The sequence below is a fragment of the Condylura cristata genome, unplaced genomic scaffold (assembly GCF_000260355.1).
Source record: "Condylura cristata isolate star-nosed mole 26May11 unplaced genomic scaffold, ConCri1.0 scaffold00020, whole genome shotgun sequence".
Taxonomy (NCBI): domain Eukaryota; kingdom Metazoa; phylum Chordata; class Mammalia; order Eulipotyphla; family Talpidae; genus Condylura; species Condylura cristata.
In genome coordinates this window covers 20,685,439-20,699,606 of record NW_004567121.1, presented here as the reverse complement: position 1 = coordinate 20,699,606, position 14,168 = coordinate 20,685,439, and the positions used below count along the sequence as shown (strand labels likewise).

Sequence of the window (14,168 nt, the reverse complement as noted above, 5' to 3'; positions counted from 1 at the left end):
CACACACACACACACACACGGAAGTTAGCACGCCAAAATACCAGCCCGAGCTGCATTTCTTTTAGGGCTTCCTGGTTGTACTGTTAAGAAACCAGCGCAAGGCGAACCTGGCCTGCCCCTGCGCTGGACTGGGGGCTCAGCCTCTCCCATCCGCTCTGACTTCAGTTCTCCTCTGACCCTAGAAACGTTTCAATGCCGCCCTCTGAGCATCGCTGTTACTCCTGCCTTTCTTTTTTGACGCTGGGGCTCAAACTTGTTGCCTGATCATTTTCCCTTGTAAGGACCTGACGCCTCTCGCCTACTCAACACAGCTTCCAGCTCTTCCAAATTCTAGTTTATTCACACGTCTGAAACACTGCTCCGCTGAATTTTCTTTCCCTCTATAGTTCATCTTGCAGTAGTGAATCCTGTAAACGTTTCAGATGTCGCTGGTTCTGTTATTTCAGTCTCCTTTTCTCCTACCTTGTTCCCGCTCAGTTTTTACTCAATTCAGTAAGTATTTGGCTGAAGGTTCTGTCACTGGGGATACAAAGATAAATGACAATGTTCCAGTCATCAAAGGGAGATTGGCAAAGTCAATTCTTACAGCGCCTTAAAGTTAACACTACCTGAAGAACAAAGTCCTTTTCTGCTCCCTAGAGCTGTCTTAGGTAACCGGGGACTTGTCGGGTTCCCAGTTTCTTCCACGGTTCACCTGCAAACTGTCAACATCAGAGGCACACCAAAGCCCTTTTCTTTTAACTATCTCTTGGTAAATGTTTTCCTTCTCCAAAATCCCTGAAATTATATCACTGTAAATTCACACTGCAAAGATAATAAAAGAAAGGTGCAGGGGTGGGGGTGAAAAAAAAAAAGCAACTGAAAATGAAAATAAGCACTTATTTTATGGCCCTAACAAGTTACCACATAATTCTTTTGTTTTCTGGAATTGAACATCTGAACTACCAAACTTGATGGCCATGGAAAAATTTAAAGATACAGGCTGGTGAGTGACATGTAAGGGAAGGACATCCTGTCCTTGTCCTCTCCCCATGGCTACTTGGGAAAAAGACAGGAAACACATTGTATCTGCTCTGGTTGTAAATAAAGGTGGTAAGCTCCCTCCTCCCAGATTTGAATGCTTTTGTACTATGATTCATTCTTTATTATAATAAAAGGTTGCTATAGGTCCAGCCAAATTCCCTGTCATAAATTATTGTTGCTATAAGTGTCCTTTGAGATTCTGCCCAATCCTCTCATTTTAAAACTCCAAAAACTAAAGTCTAAAGAAATTAAAACTTAAACACAATGAGTCTTTGAGTAATTAATTCACACAGCTCAAGGGTAGAAACCAAAATTCCTGTTTGACCTATCAAAGTACCTACCAAGAAGGGGACAATAAAACAGCAGACATCTTTTTTTGATCTGAAAGATTTAAGAAATTTTACAAATTAAATATTAAAAACATTTTCCCTTGAAGATATTCAGTAATTACTTCAAATCATTTTATAACAGACTATCAAACATAATTAAATATACAGATAACTTGGACTTTCACACATTTATAATGAAATTTTTAAAGCAGAGTTAATGTATAGCTTATAGTTCAACATCATTACTCAAAATACCTTTTTCTTTTCAAGGACTAATTCACACACAAAATACTATTTATGATCTATTGCATCATATACGCTTCACTTAATAAACCAAAATGTTAAGAGTGGTTACAGTGAAGGTGGAATTCTGAAGAAATTTACCAATCCTTTTCCTAAAAAATTCCATGTAGTGTATCATTTGTAATTTAATTTGTAAAAGTATGAATTTTAAAGTAAGATTTTCCTCCTAGCAATCATTTGTCCAAAATTGCTTTAATAGAATAAGAACCATGATTCCCAACATTTCCTTCTACACCAAATCATCTTTTAAAATTATTAACTTTTGTGTAGAGAGCTTTCCCCTTTCTGCTCATCTGTCCTTGACATCTTCAGTATTCAGCATGAATGACTTTCTAAGAAGCATTTTATGACATGTAACACATACACAGAAAAGCTCACAAGTGGTAAGTAAACACATCAATGAACTTTCTCAAACAGAAGGCTTCCACATAACCATCACCCAGATCATGAACTAGAACACTAGGCATTCTGGCAGGCTTCTTTCCATGTGCATTCTTAATCATTTGAACGAAAATATTTTTGAATTTGAAATATGTATTCTGAAAAATTTAACTACTGGAAAGAACATGGCATCTGTAATTAGATAAACTTAAGTTTTAATCTATGTTATACATTTTTTAAATCTGAAAATCTTGGGCAACTAGGTTAATTTTTTTTAACCTTGGTTCTCTCATTTTTAATATAAGAATATTTAACTTATAAAGTTACAGTGGAGGTAAATGCAAGAGATGTGAATTCCCTAGTATAGCCCTTGATTTGACAAACTGAGTAATAGTAGTTGTTATTGTAACAAAATTCACAAGACTGTTATAAAATCATAAATAGGGCCCTCCCTACTGGCACAGGGGGTTAGGATGCAGCACTGCAAGTCAGCCTCAACTGCTTCAGTGTGAGTTCCATCTCCATGCTCCCCACTCTGTCTCTAGTGAATCCTCTCCCAGCCCCTGCACTATTGACCTGTACCCCAATTCTGTATGCATAAATAAATAAATCTTTTTTTTTAAAGTATAAATAATACTAGGAGTTCATTAATTGCTCTTTTTCCTTTCTCATTCTCTGTTCAGGACTTAATTCATCAGAGTTAAAAGAATTCTTTTTAAAATATTAATGCCTATTTGTAATCATTATGCCTCAGATCTCAAAGTGTTGCTGATTTCCTGATTGTTTCATTTTACAACTAATAAATTCTATGATATAAATAGGATTTTATTTCCAAGCACAGACAGCAACTGCCAAAATGTCAACTTACATATTATTATAACTACTTTTAAAGTGAAAAATTGTGAAATGCTAAAAGATTAATTAACTGGATTGTTTGTTATTGTTTTCTGTGTGTGTTTTGTGGGATGGAGATGATAGATCTACAAAATAACAATTCATCTGTTTTTTTTTCTGTATTTTCCATTAAAATGAGTAGCAGTTTTTAAAAAGATTTATTTGTGCATACAAGAACTGGGGTATAGCCCAGAAATGCAGAGGGTGAGAGGATTTACCATATGGGGAGCAGAACAGATGAACCTACTGAAATACAAGTCTGAGGGGAGCAGCAGGCAAGACAGGAGAGGTCTGCTGTGCCATGTGGGTCAGCTCCCTGGCCAGGATGGAACTCATAATACAATGGCTGGTGATTGCTTGATAGTGCTGACATTTAACCCATGCACCAACAGGGAGGCTCTTTTTTTTTTTTTTTAAAGGATTTATGTATTTATGCATACAGAACTGGGGTGCAGGCCAGGAGGAGCGGTGAAAGGATTCATCAGAGACAGAGCAGGGAGCAGAAGAGGCAGATCCTCACACTGCTGAGGGGAGCAGTGGGAGGCCAGGAGAGGTCTGCTGCCATGTAGATTACCTCTCTGGCCCCAGGATCAAACTAGCTCTGAAGTGGCAGCAGGAAATTTCATGATGCTATGCTTTTAACTCCTTACACCACCAGGAAGGGCCCAAGTAGCATTTTTTTTTTTAACTGTCCAATATGACTAGTTCTTGTGGTAGCTAACTTTTATTTTTATCAGAGACAAGGTTTCAAAATTGAACTTGATGGCTCTTTGAATTGAGGATAAAGACAGGGTCCTTGACTGGACAGAGGCCTCTGCTAAGATAAAGATCACTCTGGGGAACAGGAATAAGCAAATAATCCAAAATTTATCTACCAAATGCCCAATACCTAATTTCGCTTACCTTCTCCTTTCTGCTTTCCCTGCTTTCCCCAGCCTCCAAATGTAGCCATACATGTGAAATCTGCTAATGACTTTGTTAATGAAGTGAAGGAATTCTATTATCTGAAACTTTTCCTAAAGTCCAAGAACTAAATCACAGTACTGTGATAGCCTGGGAAAATAGCCTTGATTATTTATTATTACTATTGATGTCATTTTTTGGAATTGGGGTCCTTGGATTCACTCTGGGGAAGGTTTCACCAGAGCTCCCCTTTCGGCAGCACTTGGCAAGTTCCCCAGGCGAGTTTCTCCATGAGACAAGGACTCAGTTATATTTAAAGAGCAGGTTTATTAGAAGAGACAGATAAAGACACTTGCACAGACACAAGCAGGCAGGAATTGCTGCCCCAAAGGGACAGCTTTACTGAGGCAGCCTTAGGAAAGCGGCCTCCGCTGACGGAGAGAAGGGGTGGAAAGAAGCACCTGCATAGTCACAGGTGGGCAGAGGACTGCTGCCCCAAGCCAGTTCAGACTCCCCTGATATAGTCCTTTTCTCTTTAGGAGGGGCTCACTCCTTTGTGGAGTGGCCTGTTGGCTGCTGATTTTGGATAACTACATGGAATCTCACAAAGCCCAATCTCTGTATCTTTACCCTCAGGTCTGTGCTTCTTATATTCCCTACAGCAGTCTGATCTAGGAGTCTCCATGACTGGGTTAATGGTCATGTTAGTTCCTTCTGCCCCCACCTCCTTGCATGAGTCAGGTTTTAACCTTGTGATGTCTCCTTCAGGTTTTCAATTTTTTTCCTCCATCATAATTTTGGAAAGGTATAGTTGAATTTGGAGAATTGTTCAATTTTAATTGTAAAATTAAATTTCATTTTATTTAAGTGGATAAATATAATGACTTGATTAAATACAATTTAGCTTTGAAATAAAATTTATAGCAAATGGTATTTGGAGAAATTATTTATAGCTTAAAACAGGATAAGGGGAACTCTGAAGCTAAAGCAAGACTTCTCTTGGAAAACTGATGATCAGTTTAAGATTCTATATTTGTTTCTAAGCAAAGATAAACTAGTCTTGAACATTCTTTTTAATAACCACCCACTCCATCTTGTTTCTCTACCCTTTTCTCTTTAAAACTTTCTAGTGAATGAAATCTCTACTAAACTGATTGTTTTCCTTTTCTTTTTTTTTTAAATAACTATGACTCTCCCATTTCTAAAGCAGGAACTGAATTAGAAACAATGACCATAATCTTCATTACATAACAATAATCATGGAGGAGGCATTTAGATTATTCTATAAACTGGCCTTTCATGCCAATTAGTCAACAGATGTCCTCCTCTCCAAGTGAAAACTTTTTCAGCAGAAAACACCAAATCTTCATTTAAGCTTGAATTTTTCAGATTCTCCTCACTCTCAAGCCCCTACTTTTCAAAAGAACTGAAATTTAGTACTTTTTTTTTTTATAAATATGACGGGAAAAATTTTGGGCATTGTGCCAGAAAAACAAGAAAAATGAATGAGGTTAAAGAAGTCTAGAACATTTTTTCCTGTTTTATTTTTTTGAAGATTCAGTGTATCAAAATTCAAACCTACCATATTTTTAATTACCCCTTTAAAGAAACTAAACCAAAAACCAATCTACAAAATTTCCTTTTTAAAAAGTGAAGTGCAAACTGATTAAAGTGTAAAAACTTGAAACCTAGCACCCAAACATAGGGTAATGGCTAAATCCACTATGGAACGGTGATAAAAAATGATGGTTGCTAAATTCAGCCTCTATTACTAGAGTAATGGCATCGGCAAAATAAGTCGGGAAAGGGAAGAGGCAATTCACATCACTTATCTTCAGGATGATTTACAAATAAATTATACATGGAAGAAAACAGATAACAGAAACTTGGCTTATGCAATAAATTGTAATTCCCATCCCAAATTTAGTGAATGAAAATTTTATAAAATTGATTAATTTATAATACTGTATAAAATTAACATCATTTTTTTCTTCTGTGCTACTTTTATGCTTTTTAGAGAAGATCAATTTTCTTTCACAAATGAAACAAGAGACATTTTCCTAAATTGGAAACAAATGAAGAAGGAAGACATTTAAAATAGGGAGAATAATCAAAGTTAGAAGTTGGAAGAGCCAAAAAAGTTCACTTAAATTTTCAAGGATTCTTTTGATTCATGTTGAAAAGTCAAAGGGAAAGGGCAAATAGAATTATATGTGTATGAGGAAAACAATGCAAAATATGGAAACCCCTGAGTTGTAATGGCAAAAAGAGACAGAGAGTTGTAGATAAGGGATTAGGCTGTGAGCAAATTCTCCCCAAGGGAATAAAGACTACTTATACCTGGTCACTTGTGCATACAAGTTTTCACGTATTTGTTTAATGATAGTATCAAAAATAGATCAGGATAACTTTTAAATTTAGGATTAAGACATGAAATTATTGTTTATGTACAATTCTGTAAAGTTCATAAAAATAATTTCATAAGCCTTTAGAGCTACAAATGGGTTTGTAATGATTAAATCAGGTTTTAAAAATAATCCATTTAATGGAAAGCTTTAAGAAACTTACTTATAGCTGTACTCTAGCCATTTCTGGCATCAACCTAAAAATTCCAATTAAAAGTGAAGAAAATGTGAGGTACAGTGATTCATATAAAATTAAATGTTTTGATAATTGGGCTAATTATACCCATCATTCAGCTCAGTTTGAATGAAAAGAATGGATATAGTTCTAGCACAATACCTGGCCACAACAGAAATGGCAGCCCTTCTTGATAATCTGTGAAATATTTTAACTGTTGTTTCTGTATTTAATGTATTTTATACTGCAATACTGGTATAGGACTTTCATACACATATAAAAACTATAAGACTAAATAACATGTCCCAATATTAAGAGATTGAAAAGACTCACTCTTAGTAAAAATAAGGAGGATAAATACGTAGACTTTTTTTTATAAAAAAAATACGTACTTTTAAAAATAATTTTTTAAAGATTTATTTATGTATGCACATAGAACTGGGGTACAAACCTGAGGTGCAGGGGTGGTTAAGAGGCTTCACCAGAGACAGAGTGGGGAGCAGGACCGGCATATCGATGAAGTGCACTGCTGAGGGGAGCAGCAGGTAGGTCAGGAGAGTCTGCCTCATTCTGTGGATCACCTGTGGATCACCACTGTAGCTGGGCTTACAGTGCTGCATCCTCTTGCACAGTTGCGGCCAGCTTACAGTGCTGCATCCTCACCCACTGCACCACCAGGGAAGGCCGACATATGTACTTTTTAGAAATGAAAAAAATTATAGACTATCTTGTAAAATTTCTAGATGAGGAATATTAAGCCCCAAGAGTTGCCCAATATTTTAACCTCAGTACACGGCACAACTTACTTAGTGCAGGGGTACCTGACTTCAGAGTTTAGTTCTCACTGATTGAGACTTTAAAAGAAAATATTATTTAAAAAGAACTTGGAAAACAAATGGAAGATACTTAAAAAAAAAAAAAGGTTTATTTATGCATACAAGAACTGGGATACAAACCAGAGGCATGAAGAGGGAGAGGATCCACCAGAGATATAGCAGGTAGCAGAACAGGCAAATTGGCTGAAATATACTGCTGAGGGGAGCAGCAGGTAGGAAAGGAGAGGCCTGCCATGCCATGTGGTTCAGCTCCCTGGCCTGGAATTGAACTCACACTGCAGTGGCTACTGATAGCCTCACTGTGCTGTGCTTTAACCTGTTGTGCCACCAGGGAGGGCCAATGCTTGTATTTCTTACATAAAATTGTTTAGGTTAAACTTCAGAAAATTCATGGGCTATCATGCCATGTTTACAAATTTTAGCTTCTTGATTGTGGATGTTCAAAATTGAGTATGATTACTCAGGTTGAAAAAAATCAGTAGCAAGTTTATATATTTATTTTATATATATTTTAAATTTATAACAAATTGAATAAATATAATTCTTAAACAGATCTTCCTTTTAAGATATCATCATAGAAGTCTAGCAGTTGTCAGTAGCTCCAATGAATTTATTGGAAGTAAAAGAGGTAATGAGGTAATGGGATGTAGGAAAGGAAGGAACAGACCATACGAAGAACAGCATAAAATAGCCAAAGCAGAAATAAACATGTTTTATAAACAGATTAGTGAAAGGGGTAATATGTGCAAAAAACAAGGAGACTGAAAAACAGTCTGGCATTTCCTTAAAAAAGTTAAATGTACAGTTACTATTAAGACAGTAATTCCACTCCTAGGTATATGCCCAAGAGACATTAAAACACAGGGCTATCCAAAATCTGTACACAATCACAGCAGCATTATTCATAACAAGTAATATATAGAAATAGTCCAAATCAACTAATCATCAACTAATAAATGGGCAAACAAAATGTGACATACAATCATATATTGATTAACAATGTTTTAGTCAACAACATACCACATACACAATGGTGGTCCCAACATATTGACCATATAGCCTAGGTATGGTAGGTTTGTGTGTTTACACTATGACATTTGCAAAATGAAGACACTGCTAACAATGCATTTCAGAACATATTTCTGCTATTAAGGGATGGCTGAATACATACAATTAAATATTATTCAGATAGAAAAAGAATGAAGATATGATTCATGCTACAACATGGATAACCTTTTAGACATGGTAAGTCAGGAAGCCAGTCACAGAAAACCACAAATAATATAATTTCATTGGCATGACATGGTCATAATAGGAGAATCAATAGAGATAGAAAGTATATTAGTGCAAATCAAAGGCTTGGGAGAAATGAAGAGATTGTGGGATCTTAAGGGTTAAGGGTTATGGGGTTATTTTGGGGGAAGTGAAAAAGTTCAAAACTGATTCTGGTGATGGTTGTATTTCTCTGTGGCTACACTAAAAACCACTGAATAACTCTGGAAAAACAAGTCTGAAAGAACAAAGTCTTTCATTCTGTAGTACTAGAAGTCAGTGAGAAAATAGGAGGGAGAAAGAACCTTTCTGAATTATCTACAAGATGAGAAAGGAAGAGCAATGATGTATGAACTGCCAAATGGTGAGGTCATTGGGGAAAATAAATAAATAGGAGATAAGATGATAGTGATATTTTTGAAAGTTTTCAGAAAGGTGACTTGCTTTTGATAGTCTATGGAACACTGTCTGGTAACACCTGGTATTTAAAATTTGCCAAATGTGGCAAACATTCATCAGTTACCTAATTGACATGGTAGAATTCCCATTGCATGAGAGACTGGCATGACTGTAATTATGACTAATTTATTTTATATGCCCTGCAGCACTTAGCTTGATGCTTTATGCACAGTGGGTTTTCAATAAATATTTGATGAACAAAACTCACCATCATAGCCTGAACTCAAGGCTCTGTAATTCAAAACATACTAAAGCCAAATTTTAGTTACTAAAAAGCAGCAGAAAATTATTCCATATTTGAATCATTTTAATGTATTTGAAATAAGAGCTTTAGTTCAGTTAAAAATCAAAATATACAAAAACATAATTTAGTAATCTAATATGAAAGTAAAAACATTTGTCAGAAAGGTTAAGGAGGGCATTCTGAGAAATGCTAAGGAAACATATGACTTTATTCATATTATATATACCACAAAACTCACAATTTGAAGTCTGCTTGTTTCTTAATTAAAGTTTTCATGACAGATGCTGAATATTGCTCTATTTTTTTCCTGACAACAGCAATAAGTGGCTGAGTTACATGATACAATTGTTTTTAGCATTTAAGTTTAAAAGGCTATGGTTCAGGGTTTAAAAAAAGAAATCAATTAATAAAAGACAAACATTATTAGGGGAAAAGTAAAAGCACATTCACCACATGATAAAAAAAAAAATTATTCCTTAAAAATCAGGAAGCAAAAAAAAAAAAAAATCAGGAAGCAGTGTGAACATGATTTCACTTAACCTACCAAGAAGCATGTAATACCAATACACAAAATAAAGCCTATTGTCTGGAAAGATGCATTTGTTATCACTGACTAGATGTAGTGGACAATATAAATAAAAATGACAGGGATAACAAATCAAAAAAAACTTGTTTTTAGCTTAATTGTTGGTGCAGAATGTATGGCAGGGGCTGGCTGTCTGGCTGCTGCTTTAGCTTTGCTGGCTTGGCTTGCTCGAACAGCAGTCTCCAAACGTGCTTTCAATTCAGGAGCAGCTCCCATTACTGTCTTAAAAGCGTGTGGATAAAGAGGTCCAATATGCATTAAATTTTGGAGTGCAAACTCATGAAGATCCTTGGAAGCTGTGATTGCTGAAGCAAAGGAATTTTCATCCAACAGGTAAGAAATCAAAGTCGGAACTAAAAGTGCAAGAAGCTGGACTCCTGCAAGTATCAAAACAAATTATGAAGATGAATGTGAATCTTAAAATTACAATACATATTTTAAAAATAGAATTTAATTTTTTGGTTTTTTTTTTTTTGCATACAAGAATTCGGGTGATGGCCAGAGGTGTGGGAGTTAGGGGGAGAGGATTCACCAGAGACAGAGTGGAGAGCACAACAGGCAGATGTACTGAAATACACTGCTGAGGGGAGCAGCAGGCAAGACAGGAGAGGTCTGCTGTGCCATGCGGGTCAGCTCCCTGAGCGGAGATAGTACTTAGTAGGAGACAAAGCTCATGCCAAAGGAGCTTAAGATAGCTTGATAGCACTGAGACTTTAACCCCAGAGCCACCAGTGAGGCCCATAAAAATAACAATAAATGTTAATTCAAAAGACTAGACAATTACCACAGTAATCTGAATTGTAACAAAATATAAGTAAACATATACAATTTATGTTAATTCATAGTTAATATTTAACACCAAATGTCCAAAGGCTGGAAACCAGAGTTGTTAAAACTATGTATTTTAACATTTAAATTAATCTGTTTTATTAAAAAATACTGGCTAAAAGATTCATAAGAAATAAACACTCTATAATTGCCATCTGGTAGGAAATATTTTGAGAGTAAGATTCTGAAAATTTCAAGGGCATTCCAGAAAAGGAAGGTTGGAATAAGGAGCAGAAACCTGAACAGCATTTATTTACCATTATTTAACAAAAAGTAGGTACTGCAGAGGATGTGGAAAAAAAGGTACTTTTCTCATTTTAAAAGAGAACGACAACTTTTTCCCATTTTGAAGGAAAAGCCCTTCAAAAATAAGGAACACATTAAACTTATGGTTAAAATACAAGAACCCATGTCTGGCAGGTACAAATTTCAAGCCCTTAAAAATGTATCTATTTAGGCCCACTCTGGTGGCGCAGCGGATTAAAGCATAGCACAAAGAAGCTTAAGCCACTTCCACATGAGTTCCATCCCCACCTGCCCTGGAGGTGACCACATGGCATGGCAGACCTCTCCTGACCCGCCCGCTGCTCCCCTCAGCAGTGTACTTCATCCATCTGCCTGTTCTGCTCCCCACTCTGTCTCTGGTGAATCCTCTCAGCCTCCACATCTCTGGCCTGTACCCCCGTTCTGTACGAATAAATAAATAAATAAATCTTAAAAAAAAAAGTATCTATTTAAATGTTTAATCTTCTTACACTAGTCTCTTTAAAACTCTGCCCCCTTAAATATTAACAACTATTGTGGAGTACAAATTTCATTAAAGCTAATTTTTTCTTAAAAAATAAAAATAGTAGTTACATGTGTTTGTATATTATATAACCATTGATACTTTCTCCACCTTTCATTGATATTAACATTTGTAGAATAACAATAGGCAAGATTAAAGCCTGGGCTGTGGGAAAGCAGGAAGCCTCTGACACACCAAGCAGGATCTCTCACTGATGTAATCAAAGACAGTGATAATAATCAGTGAGACCTTGCCAGACCCTAATCCCTCTCTGGCCCTGAACTTCCTCTTATTCTGCTAACTTTCTCTTTTTTGTCATAGCACCTTTCAATCTCTGCATCCCATTAATATGTGCACATCTAATATTAATGGAGTTAATATCCACGTTCATCTCCACATCTAATTACATATAGGTATGCTAACACATCTCTATGAAAATTTTATCTCTATATAAAATAGACATCGGATTACGTGTACTGAGAGGAGGCTGTTTATCGCTTGTTTTTCCCACTGGAATGTAAAATCCATGACAGCAGTAATCTGTTTTAGTTCATGTTGAATCCCCAGTGTTCAGAACAGCAACTGGCATGGAGTAGTCACTCAATAACCATTTATTGAATGAATATGAATGCATGTGTTTGTTCAAACACATACATACCCTTCCTCTTGGAAAACATTGGAACTTTTCAATTAATTGGTTTTTCTTCCACATTAAAATTCCAGAAGAAAGAAGGTAATACGCAGGTATTTCTAAAGTTAAAAATCTACTGGATTTAACTTGATTCCCCTCACAAAATAACAGTACTATAGAAGAAAAGATTTTTATAATGAATTATAATATATAATTGTGAATTATCAAATAAACATGAAATTGTTTTAGGTAAATTTGATAGGGAATATCAGCTACGAGACTATTATTTAATAGATATAAAAATAGGGAGCAAATTCCTCTTGAACATGAGAGAAGTTTCAAAAGGTTATAGGATAAGTTTTGAGTAGTAGATTGAATAAAGATGATGAACAAAAGTTGAGTCAAATGTAATTCCAGTGTTTTTAGTTTGTAATCTTGGTCAATTTGGGTGAGGAACATTAACTGCTTATTTCTATAATGGATTTTGTGAAGCAAAAACCAAAACCAACATTTGTGACTGATGTGAAAAAAGTTAAGTGATAAATTAAAAAGCTAAAAGTTTACCCACTTGGAATCATATTACTGTGTTAGTATATTTTATGTAAGTATGTTTCATTTAACTATAGTAATATAACAATACTATATATTATATAATTAATAAATAACAATATATTATATTATTAGTGAGTAATACCAATAATAAGTACTATCATGGTTTCTTCATTTTTAAATGAATTGCTTCATTCAGGTAAGATATACTACAGATGAGTGTGTTTTGTACTACAGCAAGACTTTTTAAGAAGTAGAGCAAATAACTGGTATTTTAAAGAATTGAAACTACTGCTAATGCTAAAAGCCATACAAAAAGGAAAAAAGCCATATTAATGAAATATGATAGCATTCACTAGGATATCATCTAATGAATGAATGAATATATATGATATTACATGAAGATAACCATTTACCTTTGCTTGGTTAAAAGGATTCAAACAGTAGAGAATTATGTTAAAAAGAAAAAGTATGAGACTCTCTTCTCTCCCTAGCTTGTGTTAAGTTTAAATCTAAGCAAGGGCCTATGCTTGGAAATCGATCCCAAGAGTTCATCTATCTCAAACATTCTTGAAATAGTTGAAAGGCAATAGACTCAATGCTTAGTTACAAAATGACTTATTTACTCATTTATGAAATTTACAGTGAGTAAAATAAAAATAAAATTATGTTGTGTTACCAAGCACAAGCCATATCTGTATTTCTAGCCATATTATCTATTAATATCTACTTATCAACTTCTCTCAAATCATCTTTTTTCCTTTCAATTTTCATAAGCTTCCATGCTTCTTCCAGGTAACACAGTAGTGTATGGCTTTTCTTATTCTCTTCCTATCTAAAATCAGTTAATCATCAAATCAGATCAAATTTTTTTTATAATCATTTCTGTATTCTTCTCATTCATGACCAGTTATGAATTATTGTTTTGTAGGGCAGCTATTGCAATTAGGTTTTAAAAATTTCTAATACTTGTGAAATCTTTTCTAGAAAAGAGGGAAAAAATGATAGAAAATTTGAAATAATTTTTATTTGGAAAGTAACCTATAGCGACCACTTCTTAGTAAACTTATTGTTGCAAAAACCTTAAAAAGTACATTCCAGGCCCTCCCTCGTGGCGCAGTGGGTTGAAGGGCTGCACTGCAAAGCTAAGCCAAGCTGTGGCTGCTTCAATATAAGTTTGATCCCTGCCCCAGAGGTGATCCACATGGGGTAGCAGACCTCTCCTGTCTCACCTGCCACTCTCTGTCGATCTGCCTGTTCTGCTTCCCACTCCATTTCTGGTGAATACTATCATGGCCCCTGCACCTCTGGCCTGTACCCCAATTCTGTATGCATAAATAAGTAAAATCTTAAAAAAAAAAAAAGGAAATTCCCTTTGACCCAGAAATTCCACTTTTAGGAATTTATATGGTAGGATAATAATAATAAAAATGCAACAATATCTGTATACAAGAAGGTTTGTTTCAGATATTTAGGACCTTGAAAAATTGGAAACAGCTTACTATTCAGTCAGAAGGTACTAATTTTATTTTATTTTATTTATTTTTTTAAAATTTATTTATT

At 35.1% G+C, this 14,168-nt stretch overlaps 1 protein-coding gene across 1 annotated transcript in view; it reads right to left on the bottom strand.

The window, feature by feature from the left end:
- Positions 1–7,838: 7,838 nt before the first annotated feature.
- HEATR5B (HEAT repeat containing 5B) overlaps positions 7,839–14,168 on the bottom strand; it is a 76,161-nt gene continuing 69,831 nt past the window's right edge. The window contains exon 36 of the mRNA XM_004686296.2: positions 7,839–10,187. Coding sequence (XP_004686353.1) covers positions 9,883–10,187 — 305 coding nt within the window. The 3' untranslated portion in view covers positions 7,839–9,882. The remainder of the gene's footprint in view (positions 10,188–14,168) is intronic.